A 21,477-nucleotide genomic window follows, 5' to 3' on the forward strand; every position below is an offset into this window, starting at 1 on the left:
GGAACAGCAGTGCTCCAATCCGCCGCAGCCAGCTTCGTTCGGCGTGGAAGTCAGGAGGGGCAGCTACATCTACCTCTCTCTGTTCGTGTTCATTTTCGGGGCGTTCCAGTGCGTGTTCGTCATGAACTTCACCAACATCTGGGCGCTACAGGTCATGGCTTGTGTCGTTGGAACGATTTTCACTATCGCCAGTCTGTACTTCATCGCGCAGGTGCGCACCAACCCCGAAAGCGTGGAAAAGCTTTCCGCGGCCACTCGAGGTGGTAGGAGGTCAACGCGTCGCGACAAGAGGCTCCAGGCCGCCCTCAAGAGGTAACGGGAGCGGCTGCTTTGTGATTACCTAACTATCAGTGTGATGGTAGCGGCTCGTAACCTTTTGCCCATTGTATTTATTGCGAGAGTGAACAAGGAATCTTCATTAAGGTTAAACAGGCTTTCTAGATCTTTTTTAGGAAAAGCTATAGAACATTTTCTTTCAGGCTTTTTCCCACTCTACATAGCACCTAAAATTTTATCAGCGCGCCTTCTACTATAGATTTGTCGTATTGTGCAAGCAAAGCTCAATATTTACTTTATTTGTCCTGTCTATAGCGATTTTATTCGGTTCAGTGTCTGTAATTCCACCCTCAACATTCACTACATCGGCCGTTCCGTACTGTGTGCCTTCCCCTTCTTGTACTGCTGAAAGGTGACGCGATGTGCTTCCTACAATAATGCTAAACGGGCAACAAAATTTCCGAGATTTTTCCATAGCTGAAGCTCACGGGACGTCGGTCGACACGAGTTCGCAAAGTGCGCATTCTATACACCCCTTCTGTGCGGTGATTCTTTGCAGAACATGCATGACCGACCGAAGACATTAACATCTTGCTTGCTCGCTAGCACAGTCCATAACTATTTTTTCAACCATTGTTCTACATCTACTATTGCGTTATAAGGCGCTGAGCTTTCTAAAAAGACTGCTCTGCGACAATATCGGTCTACGTTAGCACAAGATGGTTTCATTGTTATCTAACCTTTCGCCGAAGCCAAAATCTGAAGTGTTATCTCGCACATGACCTAGGGGCGTGTTGTGATAGGCACAGCAGTTTCGAAAGAAGCAAATATTTCTCGAAGCAGGCAAATATATATGTACCAGTTACAAAAGTCTGACGTCACAACTTGGTGTCGTTACCTTCATTCATGTGGCTTTTTTCAATTCTCACTTGTTTCCCGTTCCTTCTCAGCCAACACCGTGAGGCAAATCTGGCACCCGCCCTGAGGGCACCTTTCTGGCCGCAGAACGGTCCCGTCTGGGGAATTGTGGAAAGCGGCGACGACTGGTTCGGCCTCCCAATGCAGGATGAATGGTGGCGATCTAGCCCAGTGCCTTTATACCGGCCAGCACCGGTTCACTTGTCTGCTCCACCAACCACCGCAGACATGGAACCGCTCTTTACGTTCGAGAACGCGGCGGCGTGGACACCATCACCATTGACCCCATTAGCATTACTTCCCCCATGACGCTTCAGTTATCGCCATCAAGGCCAGCGACATGACGAATCGTTTTTAGTATATGACTCAGAGCAGTGTAGCAGTCCTTTCCGGCCCATTCGCCATCAGGGGTATCTCCCGTGACCATTGGCACAAGCGTAGGAAGACAGGTGGCAAGCGCAAGCCCCTGCGAAAGAAGAGGAAGTTCGAGCTCGGCCGGCCCGCGGCAAACACAAAACTTGGCCCCAAGCGCATTCACACCGTACGCACGCGGGGAGGCAACAAGAAGTACCGTGCCCTCCGCCTCAACTGTGGAAACTTCTCCTGGGCGTCCGAGCACTGCACGCGCAAGACGCGTATCATCGATGTGGTCTACAATGCCAGCAACAACGAGCTGGTGCGCACCAAGACCATGGTGAAGAACGCCATAGTGCTCATCGATGCAACGCCCTTCCGGCAGTGGTACGAGGCCCACTATGCACTAGCAGTCCTTTCCGGCCCATTCGCCATCATGGGTATCTCCCGTGACCATTGGCACAAGCGTAGGAAGACAGGTGGCAAGCGCAAGCCCCTGCGAAAGAAGAGGAAGTTCGAGCTCGGCCGGCCCGCGGCAAAAACAAAACTTGGCCCCAAGCGCATTCACACCGTACGGACGCGGGGAGGCAACAAGAAGTACCGTGCCCTCCGCCTCGACTGTGGAAACTTCTCCTGGGCGTACGAGCACTGCACGCGCAAGACGCGTATCATCGATGTGGTCTACAATGCCAGCAACAACGAGCTGGTGCGCACCAAGACCCTGGTGAAGAACGCCATAGTGCTCATCGATGCAACGCCCTTCCGGCAGTGGTACGAGGCCCACTATGCACTAGCAGTCCTTTCCGGCCCATTCGCCATCATGGGTATCTCCCGTGACCATTGGCACAAGCGTAGGAAGACAGGCGGCAAGCGCAAGCCCCTGCGAAAGAAGAGGAAGTTCGAGCTCGGCCGGCCCGCGGCAAACACAGAACTTGGCCCCAAGCGCATTCACACCGTACGGACGCGGGGAGGCAACAAGAAGTACCGTGCCCTCCGCCTCGACTGTGGAAACTTCTCCTGGGCGTCCGAGCACTGCACGCGCAAGACGCGCATCATCGATGTGGTCTACAATGCCAGCAACAACGAGCTGGTGCGCACCAAGACCCTGGTGAAGAACGCCATAGTGCTCACCGATGCAACGCCCTTCCGGCAGTGGTACGAGGCCCACTATGCACTAGCAGTCCTTTCCGCCCCATTCGCCATCATGGGTATCTCCCGTGACCATTGGCACAAGCGTAGGAAGACAGGTGGCAAGCGCAAGCCCCTGCGAAAGAAGAGGAAGTTCGAGCTCGGCCGGCCCGCGGCAAACACAAATCTTGGCGCCAAGCGCATTCACACCGTACGGACGCGGGGAGGCAACAAGAAGTACCGTGCCCTCCGCCTCGACTGTGGAAACTTCTCCTGGGCGTCCGAGCACTGCACGCGCAAGACGCGAATCATCGATGTGGTCTACAATGCCAGCAACAACGAGCTGGTGCGCACCAAGACCCTGGTGAAGAACGCCATAGTGCTCACCAATGCAACGCCCTTCCGGCAGTGGTTCGAGGCCCACTATGCACTAGCAGTCCTTTCCGCCCCATTCGCCATCATGGGTATCTCCCGTGACCATTGGCACAAGCGTAGGAAGACAGGTGGCAAGCGCAAGCCCCTGCGAAAGAAGAGGAAGTTCGAGCTCGGCCGGCCCGCGGCAAACACAAAACTTGGCGCCAAGCGCATTCACACCGTACGGACGCGGGGAGGCAACAAGAAGTACCGTGCCCTCCGCCTCGACTGTGGAAACTTCTCCTGGGCGTTCGAGCACTGCACGCGCAAGACGCGTATCATCGATGTGGTCTACAATGCCAGCAACAACGAGCTGGTGCGCACCAAGACCCTGGTGAAGAACGCCATAGTGCTCATCGATGCAACGCCCTTCCGGCAGTGGTACGAGGCCCACTATGCACTGCCCCTGGGCCGCAAGAAGGGTTCCAAGCTGGCGGACATTGAGGGTGGCGCCCTGGTGAAGAAGCGCAGCAAAAAGATGGAGAAGATCAAGGAGCGCCAGAAGCTGGCCAAGGTGGACCCCCTGCCCGAGGAGCAGTTCATGACCGGCAGGGTCAAAGCCTGCATCTCGTCGAGGCCCGGGCAGTGTGGACGTTGTGACGGCTACGTCCTGGAGGGCAAGGAACTTGAGTTCTACATTAAGAAGATCAAGTCCAAGAAGGGCAAATGAGCAGGCCGCCCGTGTGAATAAAACAATGAGATGTGCCCCGCGTGAGCCGCCGAATAGCGATAAACAAAATGAATATTGATGACAGTATTCTTTTATCTCAAGTAATATATGTTCGGCTAACAACCAAGTGTGAAATTGTATCATACTTGCGAATTTCAAAATGCTTTGATTTTTTATATAAAGATTGCCTTATATGTTGCATGAGCAAGGCACCCCTTGCTGCACTTTTAACTTAAGTGATGACTGACGTTTGTTCTGAATTTGTCGGCGCAGCAAAAATAAACGTCGCTTTTATGTGTATTCTGCGCTGAATTATTTCCTACCGCTGCTTGGCTTTTATGCGTGTCGAAAATGAAATAAAAAAATAAGGTTATAGCAAGTCCAGCTAGGGCGCCAAGGCTGCCTTCGGTCTCTTAGTCTTCCGTGTCTGAAAACGACCTGACTACGCCTCTGTTGGCGTAATTTTTTTATTATTTCACGCTAGCCATAGTTTTCCTTTCTCCTAAGCCATATTGTTACCGTCTTTACTGTCAGCCTTTATCTGTGACACTATTTACATCGATACTTGCCGTCTTCGCTCAGTGGCTGGCGCTATGCTCTAAGTTACAAAGTTGCGATTCTGATTTCCGTTGAGACGCCAGCATTTAGACCAATTGTAAAGCACCAGCATGCTTGGCTTTCAATGCGCGTAAACATGACGGAGTGATATTGACCTGCTGTCATCAGGTACGACGTATTTCAGCGCCAGCGACTCATCCCCCGCATTACCGTCCATTGCTGGCATACCCTGGGCGCAATCTCTGTGCAGATACGGCCAATTACTGTCTAGGCGCCAGAAATTCCGAATATTTGAAAAAATAAAGCCGGAATTTCGTGCACGCCTGCAGAAATGTCACCGCCTTCTCAAGTGCTGTTTGCATGACCGCCTACAATGCTCACTCTCGGCAGCTCTCCTCCTGGTCTGTGAGCACATACGCCTGTCCTCGCTTTTCCAGTCGGCGGTCCAGTGACAGACCCACTCCCCAATCTGCATTGTCATGATAGTGCTGCAAACTGCAGGGATGTGTTTGCAGTTCTGTACACATTTTATTAGCAGGAAAAAGTTATCTACCCTCACATGCATAGAAAAGCTGCGAGTTGCTCTTAAAGAAAGAGCAAGCTCTTGCTTTCCAGTTTCAAATTGCCACTGATGTCAGTTTCCCCGGTTGTCCACATAGAATTACTGAGAGACCAGAAAAATGATTGTCACGAACTCAACTTTTTCCGACCAAAAAAAAAACACTGCTTAAGTCATTGGAAGGAAACAGCCTCGAGAGGAAGTCCGCGTCTTTTGCTTATTACTACTGAACGCTCACCAGAAGTCTTGTCTGTCCACTTCAGTAATTGGCATAGACCCTAGCCGAGGATGTTGTGCCTATTCCAGACACTCAGGTTATCTTGTTGTGGTAAGTAGGCATTTTGTGAATCGTCAGTTGTTTCGGACGGCATGGTTTTCGTATCAGCTTTAAATATCTCAATAAGTGGTTTAAAAAGTTCTTAGTTACGTACCCTTAAACTTTATGCCAGATGAGCCATAGATACGCCTCTATTCAACGAGTTTAAAGACTGCCCTGCAACGCTCTCACTGTGTACGACCAATATATGGCAAAAAGAAATAGTCAGACCGTTATCTTCTCCTGTCTGGTCACGGCTTTTCTTGCAAGCCGTATCTTCACTTTAACAGATGACCATTTTAAGCTCCTTCCTGCAATACCGTGGTGCTACAAGATACTGCAGCTGACTGTTTAAAGGTTTTTTTTTTCAACAGTGATTAAAGTACATAAACGTTACGCGTACAACTGCAAATGCGCTCCTGCGTTCAAAATGTTATGCTGCCTCTATCTGGAATAGCTCGTGGCTATGATTATGGGGCATCATGCTAGCTTTCACCTGAAGAAAATGACAAAATGGGCAACCCGTAAGACCGCTCATGCCTGTAGTGATGACGCATCAGTTAGACGTGGCGTAGTTGCTTGAGTAAAAATGAACGTAGGTTTACGGTTGTCACCTTGACGTGCAAGCAATCTTGCTCTCGCGATTTTGTGTGTCATGCGACGTACTAATCTTCCACCACGTCCCAGCAGAACAAAGAAGCGAACACACTCCCGTGATACGCACAGAGATGCTTCTTTCTCTTTATAAAACGTGCATTATTTTTCACTTACATAGGCTTATCCGGGGTGACGGCTCAGTGGTAATAGTGCTCGGCTGTGGAACAAAGGGACGCGGTTTCAATCCCACCCGTGGCGGTCAAATTTTGATAGAGGCGAACTGCTACTGGCCCGTGTACTGTGCGATGTCAGTGCCGAAATTATCTGGAGCCCTCACCTACGGCGTCCCTCACAGCCTGAGTCGATTTGGAGGGTTAAACCCCATCCAACCATGAACTTCTATCACCTGGTTGAGCAAGGTATATACGAAGAGAAGTTGTAATCCAAGCTCGCAGTCAACTCCTGCATTAGGGATACAGCCGCACACTGCTAGCTTGTAAAATATTAAATGTAAAGTTGGTTGGTTGGTTTATGGGGTTTAACGTCCCAAAGCAACTAAGGCTATGAGAGACGCCGTAGTAGAGGGCTCCGGAAATTTCGACCACCTGGGGTTCTTTAACGTGCACTGACATCGCACAGTACACGGGCCTCTAGAATTTCTCCTCCAAAGAAATTCAACCGCCGCGGCCGGGATCGAACCCGCGTCTTTCGGGCCAGCAGCCGAGCACCATAGCCACTGAGCCACCGCGGCGGCTAAATGTAAAGTAAAAAGTAAAAACACAATTCCGCAAACCTCTAGCTCCACTCGGATCTCATGTGAGTTACAAAGATAACAACGGCTTTGTCAAGCACCTAAGTCATATCAGAATTATCATGAAGGTTTACGTCACTTCTTGTTGCACATAACTCGGTGCAACCCTAGATCAAGCAAGTTTTCTCAACAATACCGCAAGAGCCCTAGCCGCTGAAAGCGCTTGAAATGAGGTTGCGCCAGACTTTCTTCACTCAGTTTCAGTAACGGCAATATCCAGACCAGCTTACGCAGTGCTGCTGTATCACTTCTAGCAGAGCTGAATATTGGGCAAGTTTGAAGGCATTCCATCCGTCATGATTTCTCAATTCACAAAGCCGCGGCATGAAATTTACGGCACCTTTCTGGCATTTGGCTTCTTTAAAGGCACAAATGTAGTGTATCAATCATTATTTCCAATGCACGAAGTAAGTTCTGATTGCAATGTCTACAGATATAATTTGGTTGTCTAATAACACGGTGCTTTTGCTACAGGCACAGAAGCGATCACTTCACGCCTTGGTACATTGAGACCGGTTTGAGCTATCAAACGCAAGATCGAGTGCTGATGTTAGGTTTATTGCGGACAAAAACCATCGGAGCCCCTAACTGACAGAGAACATGCTAGTTCGCAGTGCAGAATACAGTGTACGATTCGAAACTAAATAAATCGAACTAAGCACAAAACGGAGCTATAGCAACATACGCAGCAAAAAGGGGAAGAAGAGCTTTTTTTTTTCTTGTCTTCGCTAGTAATAGATTCTTTCCCTTTTTATCGCATACCGCGGCCTCCGAGACAAACACCAGGCAGGAGAAGGACGATGAGTTACGCCTCCCTGATTTCGTTATCTCGCAAGAAAGCAAGAAAGAAAGAAAGAAAGAAGGAAAGAAAGAAAGAAAGAAAGAAAGAAAGAAAGAAAGAAAGAAAGAAAGAAAGAGAGAATGAAAGAATCAAAGAAAGAAAGAAAGAAAGAAAGAGAGAAAGGAAGAAAGAAAGAAAGAAGGAAGGAAAGGAAGAAAGAAATAAAGAAAGAAAGAAAGAAAGAAAGACTGAAAGAAAGAAAGAAAGAAGGAAAGAAAGAAGGAAAGAAGGAAAGAAAGAAAGAAAGAAAGAGAGAGAGAGAGAGAGAAAGGAAGAAAGACAGAAAGAAAGAAAGAAAGAAAGAAAGAAGGAAAGAAAGAAGGAAAGAGAGAAAGAAAGAAAGAAAGAAAGAAAAAAAGAAAGAGAGAAAGAAAGAAAGAAAGAAAGAGAGAAAGAAAGAAAGGAAGAAAGAAAGAAAGGAAGAAAGAAAGAAAGGAAGAAAGAAAGAAAGGAAGAAAGAAAGAAAGAAAGAAAGAAAGAAAGCAAGAAAGAAAGAAAGAAAGGAAGGAAGGAAGAAAGAAAGAAAGAAGGAAAAAAAGACAATCTATTCTCATCTTTTTTAAGTGCGGGCTGGGTCCACCGGGACACAAGCTTGCGTATCATTTTTCAGAAGATGCTTTCCGGTCGTTCGTAACGCCACTTATGCACCGCTTCTCGCATGTCTAGGTTTCTGGAAAATGGACGACATCGCAAAGCATCTTGGAGCGGCAAAAACAAATTAAAGTCGAGGGGGGGCGAGATAAGGACTGTAGGGAGGGCGTTCCAGTAGCACTGCTGCACCAACTCGACGCATGTGCACGCAGACGGCAGTATGACGGCCCTCAGCGCACATGCGCAACAGATAACGCGTTGCAGTCACAACGCGTTGCTGCATGACCACCCAAGCCCACAAATGCCTCTCCACACCATTGAAACCATCACCAGGTAGGATTTTCAGGTACTGATACACCCTCCCTAAATTCTTGATCTCGTTCCCACTCCGCCTGAACTTTGATGTGTTCTGTCGGCGCGAGGATTTTACCATTGTCCTCGATTTTCCACGAACGTAATAGTGCGAGAAGCGCTGCGAAAGTGGCTTCACTACGCACGAAAACCTATTTGTAAGGAATACGCAAGCTTGAAGCACAATGCTTCGACTGCATTCAAAAGGCAGACGAATTGTAGAAAAATTAAGTACATACCTGTTGCACACTTAACTTTGTATAAATAAACTGTGGAACAAAAAGTGTAGCTAAATTTTTGCTTACCCTAGTACATCACAGGTAATCATGATTTTAAGGCCCCTGCCAGATACAAAAAAAATATGAAGGAGCCAATCTGCTAACGGCAACTTTTTTTTCAATTTTCAGTGCCCTTCCAAAGAAATCAATTCTAAAAAGGTATCTTTTTGAACTGTAAGTTGTTTATGAACGCATTTTTTGCATATCGTATGAATATACCATTGCAATCACTATATTCTCAGATCTTGTAGTTTTCTACAATTTAGCGCCAAGAACAAAGCCCATTGGTTTCCTGTGACAGTCTTAGCTACTCGCTGAGAGCTCATGCACAACATTAACAGCAGGATCTTGCAACATATCGGATGCTTACGCCATCCCCATCAATATGTTCACGACAGCAGCCGGGTGAATTCCACAACTGCATCAAAACTAGAAGTGCTGTCTAAAACAACCTTATTTTCATTAAAGGAAAGACTCCCGCACTTCTCTTTTATGGGAGATGGCCTTTACGACCACAACGTAATAACAAATTTTTATTTTTCTGACAGCGTTGACATCCCGTTTCTGGGCTTGTCAATATAAAGATTGGTCGACTTATCTGTTCAAACGGCTCTTCAGAGGGCTCCGGTATGGTTACCTGTGTATTCCTTTCGGATTGAATTCGCATTACACAATGAAAATCGTCACGTAAGATGGTTACATCTTGCAAAAGAACACTCATCCTCTTTCCGGTCATGTTTTCCTGCTTGTTTTATCGGTTCCATCCATCCATGCTTTCACAAAAAAAACAGCAAAGATAACTCATGCGAAAGGCGCCTTAAAATTTCCACAATGCCAGCGTTCGAAACTAGCTGGCATTTTTAGTACTGGTGAAATGTAGTATCGCTTCTCTGAAAAAGTGCATTCCTTTCTATCACTTTCTTAAGATTTCATCTTATCGAATCGAAACTGACGATATGTTTAGTGAGACAGCGCATTCTCGTATACTAATAACAGTAAAGACTGCAGACATGCGCGCTCTTCAAGCACAGTTGCACATGAAGTTCTTAACACCCTTCAGAAGCCGCTTGGCTGTGGCGCGCACAAGACAACGCCGCATGAAATACCGGCTGTTAATTTCCTGCGTGCCATTTTCCTACGTACTGGTTCACTCAAGCTTACTCTGAGCACGCTGGTGCAGGTTATAGCTCGAAAATTTTCACTGGCACCTCCGACATCATGGAAACGGGACGAACAGGTTGGTGGTGGAATCCTAATGTTGTACAGCAAATTCCTAAAACCCGTCTGTGTTTTCGAGGCCGCTGATTCAAACTATTGCAGACTGACAAATTCCGGAAAGCTGTGAAAGATAGTTATTGAAGCGCCTGTCAAATATTCGTCGTGTGTCACACGGTAGTGCTAAGCCATTTAAAGCTAATAGCTAAGACTCGCGTAACAGTGACATGTGCTTACAATTGGCACGCTGCCCGGTTCAGCAATGGATCATTTACTGCCGTAGCGCAAGCGCTCCTTCATTCCAGACTGGCTGTTTATTTTTAATTTCTTTCAGTGCGTGGATCAAAGCGCAAGCCCTGCCCGCTCAACCTGGAACAGCAGTGCTCCAATCCGCCGAAGCCACCTTCGTTCGGCGTGGACGTCAGGAGGGGCAGCTACGTCTACCTCTCTCTGTTCCTATTCATTTTCGGGGCGCTCCAATGCGTGTTCGTCATGAACTTCACCAACATCTGGGCGCTACAGGTCATGGCTTGTGTCGTTGGAACGATTTCCACTATGGCCAGTCTGTACTTCATCGCGCAGGTGCGCACCAACACCGAAAGCGCGGAAAAGTTTTCCGCAGCCACTCGAGGTGGTAGAAGGTCAACGCGTCGCGACAAGAGGCTTCAGGCCGCACTGAAGAGGTAACGGGAGTGGCTGCTTTGTGATTACCTAACTATCGGTTTAATGGCAGCGGCTCGTAACCTTTCGCCCATTGTATTTATTGCGAGAGTGAACATGGAATCTTCATTGAGGTTAATCAGGCTTTCTACATATTTTTTAGGAAAAGCTATAGAACATCTGGCTTTCAGGCTTTTTCCCACTCTACATACACCTAAAACTCTGTCAGCGTGCCTTCTACAATTGATTTGTCGTATTGTGCAAGCGAAGCTCAATATTTACTTTATTTGTCCTGTCTATCTCGATTTCATTCGGTTCAGTGTCCGTAATTCCACTCTCGTCATTCAGTACATCGGCCGTCCCGTATTGTGTGCCTTCCCCTTGTACTGCTCAAAGGTAATGCGATGTGCTTCCTCCGAAAAAGTGCGAACGGGCAACAAACCTTCCGAGCATTTTCCATAACGATAGCTCACGGCACGTCGGTCGACACGAGTTGGCAAAGTGCGCATTCTATACGCCCCTTCTGTGCGGTGAATCTTTGCAGAACATGCATGACTGACCGAAGACATTAACATCTTGCTTGCTCGCTAGCACCGTTCAGAACTATTTTTTCAACCATTGTTCTACAACTACTATTGCGTTATAAGGCGCTGAACGTTCTAAAAAGACTGCTCTGCGACAATATCGGTCTACGTTAGCACAAGATGGTTTCATTGTTATCTAACCTTTCGCCGAAGCCAAAATCTGAAGTGTTATCTCGCACATGACCTAGGGGCGTGTTGTGGTAGGCACAGCAGTTTCTAAAGAAGGTAAATATTTCTCAAAGGAGGCAAATATATATGTACCAGTTACAAAAGTCTGACGTCACAACTCGGTGTCGTTACCTTCATTCATGTGGCTTTTTTCAATTCTCACTTGTTTCCCGTTCCTTCTCAGCCAACACCGTGAGGCGAATCTGGCACCCGCCCTGAGGGCACCTTTCTGGCCGCAGAACGGTCCCGTCTGGGGAATTGTGGAAAGCGGCGACGACTGGTTCGGCCTCCCAATGCAGGATGAATGGTGGCGATCTAGCCCAGTGCCTTTATACCGGCCAGCACCGGTTGACTTGTCTGCTCCACCAACCACCGCAGACATAGAACCGCTCTTTACGTTCGAGAACGCGGCGGCGTGGACACCATCAGCATTGACCCCATTAGCATTACTTCACCCATGACGCTTCAGTTATCGCCATCAAGGCCAGCGACATGACGAATCGTTTTTCGTATATGACTCAGAGCAGTGTAGCAGTCCTTTCCGGCCCATTCGCCATCATGGGTATCTCCCGTGACCATTGGCACAAGCGTAGTAAGACAGGTGGCAAGCGCAAGCCCCTGCGAAAGAAGAGGAAGTTCGAGCTCGGCCGGCCCGCGGCAAACACAAAACTTGGCCCCAAGCGCATTCACACCGTACGGACGCGGGGAGGCAACAAGAAGTACCGTGCCCTCCGCCTCGACTGTGGAAACTTCTCCTGGGCGTCCGTGCACTGCACGCGCAAGACGCGTATCATCGATGTGGTCTACAATGCCAGCAACAACGAGCTGGTGCGCACCAAGACCCTGGTGAAGAACGCCATAGTGCTCATCGATGCAACGCCCTTCCGGCAGTGGTACGAGGCCCACTATGCACTGCCCCTGGGCCGCAAGAAGGGTGCCAAGCTGGCGGACATTGAGGGTGGCGCCCTGGTGAAGAAGCGCAGCAAAAAGATGGAGAAGAAGATCAAGGAGCGCCAGAAGCTGGCCAAGTTGGACCCCCTGCTCGAGGAGCAGTTCATGACCGGCAGGGTCAAAGCCTGCATCTCGTCGAGGCCCGGGCAGTGTGGACGTTTTGACGGCTACGTCCTGGAGGGCAAGGGACTTGAGTTCTACGCTAAGAAGATCAAGTCCAAGAAGGGCAAATGAGCACGCCGCCCGTGTGAATAAAACAATGACATGTGCCCCGCGTGAGCCGCCGAATAGCGATAAACAAAATGAATATTGATGACAGTATTCTTTTATCTCAAGTAATATATGTTCGGCTAACAACCAAGTGTGAAATTGTATCATACTTGCGAAATTCAAAATGCTTTGATTTTTTATATAAAGATTGCCTTATATGTTGCATGAGCAAGGCACCCCTTGCTGCACTTTTAACTTAAGTGATGACTGACGTTTGTTCTGAATTTGTCGGCGCAGCAAAAATAAACGTCGCTTTTATGTGTATTCTGCGCTGAATTGTTTCCTACCGCTGCTTGGCTTTTATGCGTGTCGAAAATGAAATAAAAAATAAGGTTATAGCAAGTCCAGCTAGGGCGCCAAGGCTGCCTTCGGTCTCTTAGTCTTCCGTGTCTGAAAACGACCTGACTACGCCTCTGTTGGCATAATTTTTTTATTATTTCACGCTAGCCATAGTTTTCCTTTCTCATAAGCTATATTGTTACCGTCTTTACTGTCAGCCTTTATCTGTGACACTATTTACATCGATACTTGCCGTCTTCGCTCAGTGGCTGGCGCTATGCTCTAAGTTACAAAGTTGCGATTCTGATTTCCGTTGAGACGCCAGCATTTAGACCAATTGTAAAGCACCAGCATGCTTGGCTTTCAATGCGTCTAAACATGACGGAGTGATATTGACCTGCTGTCATCAGGTACGACGTATTTCAGCGCCAGCGACTCATCCCCTGCATTACCGTCCATTGCTGGCATACCCTGGGCGCAATCTCTGTGCAGATACGGCCAATTACTGTCTAGGCGCCAGAAATTCCGAATATTTGGAAAAAAGAAAGCCGGAATTTCGTGCACGCCTGCAGAAATGTCACCGCCTTCTCAAGTGCTGTTTGCATGACAGCCTACAATGCTCACTCTCGGCAGCTCTCCTCCTGGTCTGTGAGCACATACGCCTGTCTTCGCTTTTCCAGTCGGCGGTCCAGTGACAGACCCACTCCCCAATCTGCATTGTCATGATAGTGCTGCAAACTGCAGGGATGTGTTTGCAGTTCTGTACACATTTTATTAGCAGGAGAAAGTTATCTACCCTCACATGCATAGAAAAGCTGCGAGTTGCTCTTAAAGAAAGAGCAAGCTCTTGCTTTCCAGTTTCAAATTGCCACTGATGTCAGTTTCCCCGGTTGTCCGTATAGAATTACTTAGAGACCAGAAAAATGATTGTCACGAACTCAACTTTTTCCGACCAAAAAAAAACACTCCTTAAGTCATTGGAAGGAAACAGCCTCGAGAGGAAGTCCGCGTCTTTTGCTTATTACTACTGAGCGCTCACCAGAAGTCTTGTCTGTCCACTTCAGTAATTGGCATAGACCCTAGCCGAGGATGTTGTGCCTATTCCAGACACTCAGGTTATCTTGTTGTGGTAAGTAGGCATTTTGTGAATCGTCAGTTGTTTCGGACGGCATGGTTTTCGTATCAGCTTTAAATATCTCAATAAGTGGTTTAAAAAGTTCTTAGTTACGTACCCTTAAACTTTATGCCAGATGAGCCATAGATACGCCTCTATTCAACGAGTTTAAAGACTGCCCTGCAACGCTCTCACTGTGTACGACCAATATATGGCAAAAAGAAATAGTCAGACCGTTATCTTCTCCTGTCTGGTCACGGCTTTTCTTGCAAGCCGTATGTTCACTTTAACAGATGACCATTTTAAGCTCCTTCCTGCAATACCCTGGTGCTACAAGATACTGCAGCTGACTGTTTAAAGGTTTTTTTTTCAACAGTGATTAAAGTACATAAACGTTACGCGTACAACTGCAAATGCGCTCCTGCGTTCCAAATGTTATGCTGCCTCTATCTGGAATAGCTCGTGGCTATGATTATGGGGCATCATGCTAGCTTTCACCTGAAGAAAATGACAAAATGGGCAACCCGTAAGACCGCTCATGCCTGTAGTGATGACGCATCAGTTAGACGTGGCGTAGTTGCTTGAGTAAAAATGAACGTAGGTTTACGGTTGTCACCTTGACGTGCAAGCAATCTTGCTCGCGCGATTTTGTGTGTCATGCGACGTACTAATCTTCCACCACGTCCCAGCAGAACAAAGAAGCGAACACACTCCCGTGATACGCACAGAGATGCTTGTTTCTCTTTATAAAACGTGCATTATTTTTCACTTACATAGGCTTATCCGGGGTGATGGCTCAGTGGTAATGGTGCTCGGCTGTGGAACAAAGGGACGCGGTTTCAATCCCACCCGTGGCGGTCAAATTTTGATCGAGGCGAACTGCTACTGGCCCGTGTACTGTGCGATGTCAGTGCCGAAATTATCTGGAGCCCTCACCTACGGCGTCCCTCATAGCCTGAGTCGATTTGGAGGGTTAAACCCCATCCAACCATGAACTTCTATCACCTGGTTGAGCAAGGTATATACGAAGAGAAGTTGTAATGCAAGCTCGCAGTCAACTCCTGCATTAGGGATACAGCCGCACACTGCTAGCTTGTAAAATCTTAAATGTAAAGTAAAAACACAATTCCGCAAACCTCTAGCTCCACTCGGATCTCATGTGAGTTACAAAGATAACAACGGCTTTGTCAAGCACCTAAGTCATATCAGAATTATCATGAAGGTTTACGTCACTTCTTGTTGCACATAACTCGGTGCAACCCTAGATCAAGCAAGTTTTCTCAACAATACCGCAAGAGCCCTAGCCGCTGAAAGCGCTTGAAATGAGGTTGCGCCAGACTTTCTTCACTCAGTTTCAGTAACGGCAATATCCAGACCTGCTTACGCAGTGCTGCTGTATCACTTCTAGCAGAGCTGAATATTGGGCAAGTTTGAAGGCATTCCATCCGTCATGATTTCTCAATTCACAAAGCCGCGGCATGAAATTCACGGCACCTTTCTGGCATTTGGCTTCTTTAAAGGCACAAATGTAGTGTATCAATCATTATTTCCAATGCACGAAGTAAGTTCTGATTGCAATGTCTACAGATATAATTTGGTTGTCTAATAACACGGTGCTTTTGCTACAGGCACAGAAGCGATCACTTCACGCCTTGGTACATTGAGACCGGTTTGAGCTATCAAACGCAAGATCGAGTGCTGATGTTAGGTTTATTGCGGACAAAAACCATCGGAGCCCCTAACTGACAGAGAACATGCTAGTTCGCAGTGCAGAATACAGTGTACGATTCGAAACTAAATAAATCGAACTAAGCACAAAACGGAGCTATAGCAACATACGAAGCAAAAAGGGGAAGAAGAGCTTTTTTTTTTCTTGTCTTCGCTAGTAATAGATTCTTTCCCTTTTTATGGCATACCGCGGCCTCCGAGACAAACACCAGGCAGGAGAAGGACGATGAGTTACGCCTCCCTGATTTCGTTATCTCGCAAGAAAGCAAGAAAGAAAGAAAGAAAGAAGGAAAGAAAGAAAGAAAGAAAGGAAGAAAGAAAGAAAGAAGGAAAGAATCAAAGAAAGAAAGAAAGAAAGAGAGAATGAAAGAATCAAAGAAAGAAAGAGAGAAAGGAAGAAAGAAAGGAAGAAAGAAAGAAAGAAGGAAAGGAAGAAAGAAATAAAGAAAGAAAGAAAGACTGAAAGAAAGAAAGAAAGAAAGAAAGAAAGAAAGAAAGAAAGAAAGAAGGAAAGAAGGAAAGAAAGAAAGGAAGAAAGAAGGAAAGAAAGAAAGAAAGAAAGAAAGAAAGAAAGAAAGAAAGAAAGAAAGAAAGAAAGAAAGAAAGAAAGAGAGAGAGAGAAAGAAAGAAAGGAAGAAAGACAGAAAGAAAGAAAGGAAGAGAGAAAGAAAGAAAGAAAGAAAGAAAGAAAGAAAGAAAGAAAGAAAGAAAGAAAGAAAGACAGAAAGAAAGAAAGAAAGAAAGAAAGAAAGAAAGAAAGAAAGAAAGAAAGAAAGAAAGAAAGAAAGAAAGAAAGGAAGAAAGAAAGAAAGAAGGAAAGAAGGAAAGAAAGAAAGAAAGAAAAAAAAGACAATCTATTCTCATCTTTTTTAAGTGCGGGCTGGGTCCACCGGGACACAAGCTTGCGTATCCCTTTTCAGAAGATGCTTCCCGGTCGTTCGTAACGCCACTTATGCACCGCTTCTCGCATGTCTAGGGTTCTGGAAAATCGACCACATCGCAAAGCATCCTGGAACGGCAAAAACAAATTAAAGTCGAGGGGGGGCGAGATAAGGACTGTAGGGAGGGCGTTCCAGTAGCACTGCTGCACCAACTCGACGCATGTGCACGCAGACGGCAGTATGACGGCCCTCAGCGCACATGCGCAACAGATAACGCGTTGCAGTCACAACGCATTGCTGCATGACCACCAAAGCCCAAAAATGCCTCTCCACACCATTGAAACCATCACCAGGTAGGGTTTTCAGGTACTGATACACCCTCCCTAAATTCTTGATCTCGTTCCCACTCCGCCTGAACTTTGATGTGTTCTGTCGGCGCGAGGATGCTACCATTGTCCTCGATTTTCCACGAACGTAATAGTGCGAGAAGCGCTGCGAAAGTGGCTTCACTACGCACGAAAACCTATTTGTAAGGAATACGCAAGCTTGAAGCACAATGCTTCGACTGCATTCAAAAGGCAGACGATTTGTAGAAAAATTAAGTACATACCTGTTGCACACTTAACTTTGTATAAATAAACTGTGGAACAAAAAGTGTAGCTAAATTTTTGCTTACCCTAGTACATCAAAGGTAATCATGATTTTAAGGCCCCTGCCAGATAAAAAAAAAATGAAGGAGCCAATCTGCTAACGGCAACTTTTTTTTTCAATTTTCAGTGCCCTTCCAAAGAAATCAATTCTAAAAAGGTATCTTTTTGAACTGGAAGTTGTTTATGAACGCATTTTTTGCATATAGTAAGAATATACCATTGCAATCACTATATTCTCAGATCTTGTAGTTTTCTACAATTTAGCGCCAAGAACAAAGCCCATTGGTTTCCTGTGACAGTCTTAGCTACTCGCTGAGAGCTCATGCACAACATTAACAGCAGGATCTTGCAACATATCGGATGCTTACGCCATCCCCATCAATATGTTCACGACAGCAGCCGGGTGAATTCCACAACTGCATCAAAACTAAAAGTGCTGTCTAAAACAACCTTATTTTCATTAAAGGAAAGACTCCCGCACTTCTCTTTTATGGGAGATGGCCTTTACGACCACAACGTAATAACAAATTTTTATTTTTCTGACAGCGTGGACATCCCGTTTCTGGGCTTGTCAATATAAAGATTGGTCGACTTATCTGTTCAAACGGCTCTTCAGAGGGCTCCGGTATGGTTACCTGTGTATTCCTTTCGGATTGAATTCGCATTACTCAATGAAAATCGTCACGTAAGATGGTTACATCTTGCAAAAGAACACTCATCCTCTTTCCGGTCATGTTTTCCTGCTTGTTTTATCGGTTCCATCCATCCATGCTTTCACAAAAAAAAAAACAGCAAAGATAACTCATCCGAAAGGCGCCTTAAAATTTCCACAATGCCAGCATTCGAAACTAGGTGGCATTTTTAGTACTGGTGAAATATAGTATCGCTTCTCTGAAAAAGTGCATTCCTTTCTATCACTTTCTTAAGATTTCATCTTATCGAATCGAAACTGACGATATGTTTAGTGAGACAGCGCATTCTCGTATACTAATAACAGTAAAGACTGCAGACATGCGCGCTCTTCAAGCACAGTTGCACATGAAGTTCTTAACACCCTTCAGAACCCGCTTGGCTGTGGCGCGCACAAGACACCGCCGCATGAAATACCGGCTGTTAATTTCCTGCGTGCCATTTTCCTACGTAATGGTTCACTCAAGCTTACCCTGAGCACGCTGGTGCAGGTTATAGCTCGAAAATTTTCACTGGCACCTCCGACATCATGGAAACGGGACGAACAGGTTGGTGGTGGAATCCTAATGTTGTACAGCAAATTCCTAAAACCCGTCTGTGTTTTCGAGGCCGCTGATTCAAACTATTGCGGACTGACAAATTCCGGAAAGCTGTGAAAGATAGTTATTGAAGCGCCTGTCAAATATTCGTCGTGTGTCACACGGTAGTGCTAAGCCATTTAAAGCTAATAGCTAAGACTCGCGTAACAGTGACATGTGCTTACAATTGGCACGCTGCCCGGTTCAGCAATGGATCATTTACTGCCGTAGCGCAAGCGCTCCTTCATTCCAGACTGGCTGTTTATTTTTAATTTCTTTCAGTGCGTGGATCAAAGCGCAAGCCCTGCCCGCTCAACCTGGAACAGCAGTGCTCCAATCCGCTGAAGCCACCTTCGTTCGGCGTGGACGTCAGGAGGGGCAGCTACGTCTACCTCTCTCTGTTCCTATTCATTTTCGGGGCGCTCCAATGCGTGTTCGTCATGAACTTCACCAACATCTGGGCGCTACAGGTCATGGCTTGTGTCGTTGGAACGATTTCCACTATGGCCAGTGTGTACTTCATGGCGCAGGTGCGCACCAACCCCGAAAGCGTGGAAAAGTTTTCCGCAGCCACTCGAGGTGGTAGAAGGTCAACGCGTCGCGACAAGAGGCTTCAGGCCGCACTGAAGAGGTAACGGGAGCCGCTGCTTTGTGATTACCTAACTATCAGTGTAATGGTAGCGGCTCGTAACCTTTCGCCCGTTGTATTTATTGCGAGAGTGAACAAGGAATCTTCATTAAGGTTAAGCAGGCTTTCTACATCTTTTTTTAGGAAAAGCTATAGAACATTTTGCTTTCAGTCTTTTTCCCACTCTACATAGCACCTAAAATTCTGTCAGCGCGCCTTCTACAATTGATTTGTAGTATTGTGCAAGCGAAGCTCGATATTTACTTTATTTGTCCTGTCTATCGCGATTTTATTCGGTTCAGTGTCTCTAAGTCCACCCTCGTCATTCACTACATCGGCCGTTCCGTGCTGTGTGCCTTCCCCTTCTTGTACTGCTCAAAGGTGACGCGATGTGCTTTCTCCAAAAATGCGAACGGGCAACAAAACTTCCGAGCATTTTCCATAACTGTAGCTCACGGCACGTCGGTCGACACGAGATGGCAAAGTGCGCATTCTATACGCCCCTTCTGTGCGGTGATTCTTTGCAGAACATGCATGACTGACCGAAGACATTAACATCTTGCTTGCTCGCTAGCACCGTTCATAACTATTTTTTCAACCATTGTTCTACAACTACTATTGCGTTATAAGGCGCTGAACTTTCTAAAAAGACTGCTCTGCGACAATATCGGTCTACGTTAGCACAGGATGGTTTCATTGTTATCTAACCTTTCGCCGAAGCCAAAATCTGAAGTGTTATCTCGCACATGACCTAGGGGCGTGTTGTGATAGGCACAGCAGTTTCGAAAGAAGCAAATATTTCTCGAAGCAGGCAAATATATATGCACCAGTTACAAAAGTCTGACGTCACAACTTGGTGTCGTTACCTTCATTCATGTGGCTTTTTTCAATTCTCACTTGTTTCCCGTTCCTTCTCAGCCAACACCGTCAGGCGAATCTGGCACCCGCCCTGAGGGCACCTTTCTGGCCGCAGAACGGTCCCGTCTGGGGAATTGTGGAAAGCGGCGACGACTGGTTCGGCCTCCCAATGCAGGATGAATGGTGGCGATCTAGCCCAGTGCCTTTATACCGGCCAGCACCGGTTCACTTGTCTGCTCCACCAACCACCGCAGACATGGAACCGCTCTTTACGTTCGAGAACGCGGCGGCGTGGACACCATCACCATTGACCCCATTAGCATTACTTCACCCATGACGCTTCAGTTATCGCCATCAAGGCCAGCGACATGACGAATCGTTTTTAGTATATGACTCAGAGCAGTGTAGCAGTCCTTTCCGGCCCATTCGCCATCATGGGTATCTCCCGTGACCATTGACACAAGCGTAGGAAGACAGGTGGCAAGCGCAAGCCCCTGCGAAAGAAGAGGAAGTTCGAGCTCGGCCGGCCCGCGGCAAACACAAAACTTGGCCCCAAGCGCATTCACACCGTACGGACGCGGGGAGGCAACAAGAAGTACCGTGCCCTCCGCCTCGACTGTGGAAACTTCTCCTGGGCGTCCGAGCACTGCACGCGCAAGACGCGTATCATCGATGTGGTCTACAATGCCAGCAACAACGAGCTGGTGCGCACCAAGACCCTGGTGAAGAACGCCATAGTGCTCATCGATGCAACGCCCTTCCGGCAGTGGTACGAGGCCCACTATGCACTGCCCCTGGGCCGCAAGAAGGGTGCCAAGCTGGCGGACATTGAGGGTGGCGCCCTGGTGAAGAAGCGCAGCAAAAAGATGGAGAAGAAGATCAAGGAGCGCCAGAAGCTGGCCAAGGTGGACCCCCTGCTCGAGGAGCAGTTCATGACCGGCAGGGTCAAAGCCTGCATCTCGTCGAGGCCCCGGGCAGTGTGGACGTTTTGACGGCTACGTCCTGGAGGGCAAGGAACTTGAGTTCTACACTAAGAAGATCAAGTCCAAGAAGGGCAAATGAGCAGGCCGCCCGTGTGAATAAAACAATGAGATGTGCCCCGCGTGAGCCGCCGAATAGCGATAAACAAAATGAATATTGATGACAGTATTCTTTTATCTCAAGTAATATGTGTTCGGCTAACAACCAAGTGTAAAATTGTATCATACTTGCGAATTTCAAGACGCTTTGAATTTTTATATAAAGATTGCCTTATATGTTGCATGAGCAAGGCACCCCTTGCTGCACTTTTAACTTACGTGATGACTGACGTTTGTTCTGAATTTGTCGGCGCAGCAACAATAAACGTCGCTTTTATGTGTATTCTGCGCTGAATTGTTTCCTACCGCTGCTTAGCTTTTATGCATGTCGAAAATGAAATAAAAAATAAGGTTATAGCAAGTCCAGCTAGGGCGCCAAGGCTGCCTTCTGTCTCTTAGTCTTCCGTGTCTGAAAACGACCTGACTACGCCTCTGTTGGCGTAATTTTTTTATTATTTCATGCTAGCCATAGTTTTCCTTTC

At 47.0% G+C, this 21,477-nt stretch overlaps 3 protein-coding genes and 2 pseudogenes across 3 annotated transcripts; all 5 read left to right on the plus strand.

Annotated features, from left to right (window-relative positions):
- Nucleotides 1–1,555: 1,555 nt before the first annotated feature.
- On the plus strand, nucleotides 1,556–2,338 carry LOC149343815 (uncharacterized; the record flags this gene model as incomplete). Its single annotated transcript, XM_089547076.1, has 1 exon — nucleotides 1,556–2,338. A coding segment is annotated over exon 1 (783 nt), but the record flags the coding sequence as incomplete, so codon positions are not given.
- A 16-nt stretch (nucleotides 2,339–2,354) lies between these two features.
- On the plus strand, nucleotides 2,355–3,106 carry LOC149343816 (uncharacterized; the record flags this gene model as incomplete). Its single annotated transcript, XM_089547077.1, has 1 exon — nucleotides 2,355–3,106. A coding segment is annotated over exon 1 (738 nt), but the record flags the coding sequence as incomplete, so codon positions are not given.
- A 15-nt stretch (nucleotides 3,107–3,121) lies between these two features.
- Nucleotides 3,122–3,785, plus strand: LOC149343817 (small ribosomal subunit protein eS8 pseudogene; annotated as a pseudogene).
- An 8,047-nt stretch (nucleotides 3,786–11,832) lies between these two features.
- On the plus strand, nucleotides 11,833–12,474 carry LOC149343818 (small ribosomal subunit protein eS8-like). The gene has a single exon (XM_089546059.1). It carries the CDS (start codon nucleotides 11,848–11,850, stop codon nucleotides 12,472–12,474), a length of 627 nt encoding a protein of 208 aa, XP_089402185.1. The 5' UTR covers nucleotides 11,833–11,847.
- Nucleotides 12,475–20,335: 7,861 nt separating this feature from the next.
- LOC149343819 (small ribosomal subunit protein eS8 pseudogene) lies at nucleotides 20,336–21,002 on the plus strand (annotated as a pseudogene).
- The last annotated feature ends 475 nt before the right edge of the window (nucleotides 21,003–21,477 follow it).

The sequence above is a fragment of the Amblyomma mixtum genome, chromosome 5 (assembly GCF_055824585.1).
Source record: "Amblyomma mixtum isolate Tamu chromosome 5, ASM5582458v1, whole genome shotgun sequence".
Taxonomy (NCBI): domain Eukaryota; kingdom Metazoa; phylum Arthropoda; class Arachnida; order Ixodida; family Ixodidae; genus Amblyomma; species Amblyomma mixtum.

What these genes read in the sequence shown, in the direction of transcription:
- LOC149343818 (XM_089546059.1), top strand. Translation starts at nt 11,848, where the DNA reads ATGGGTATCTCCCGTGACCATTGGCACAAGCGTAGTAAGACAGGTGGC.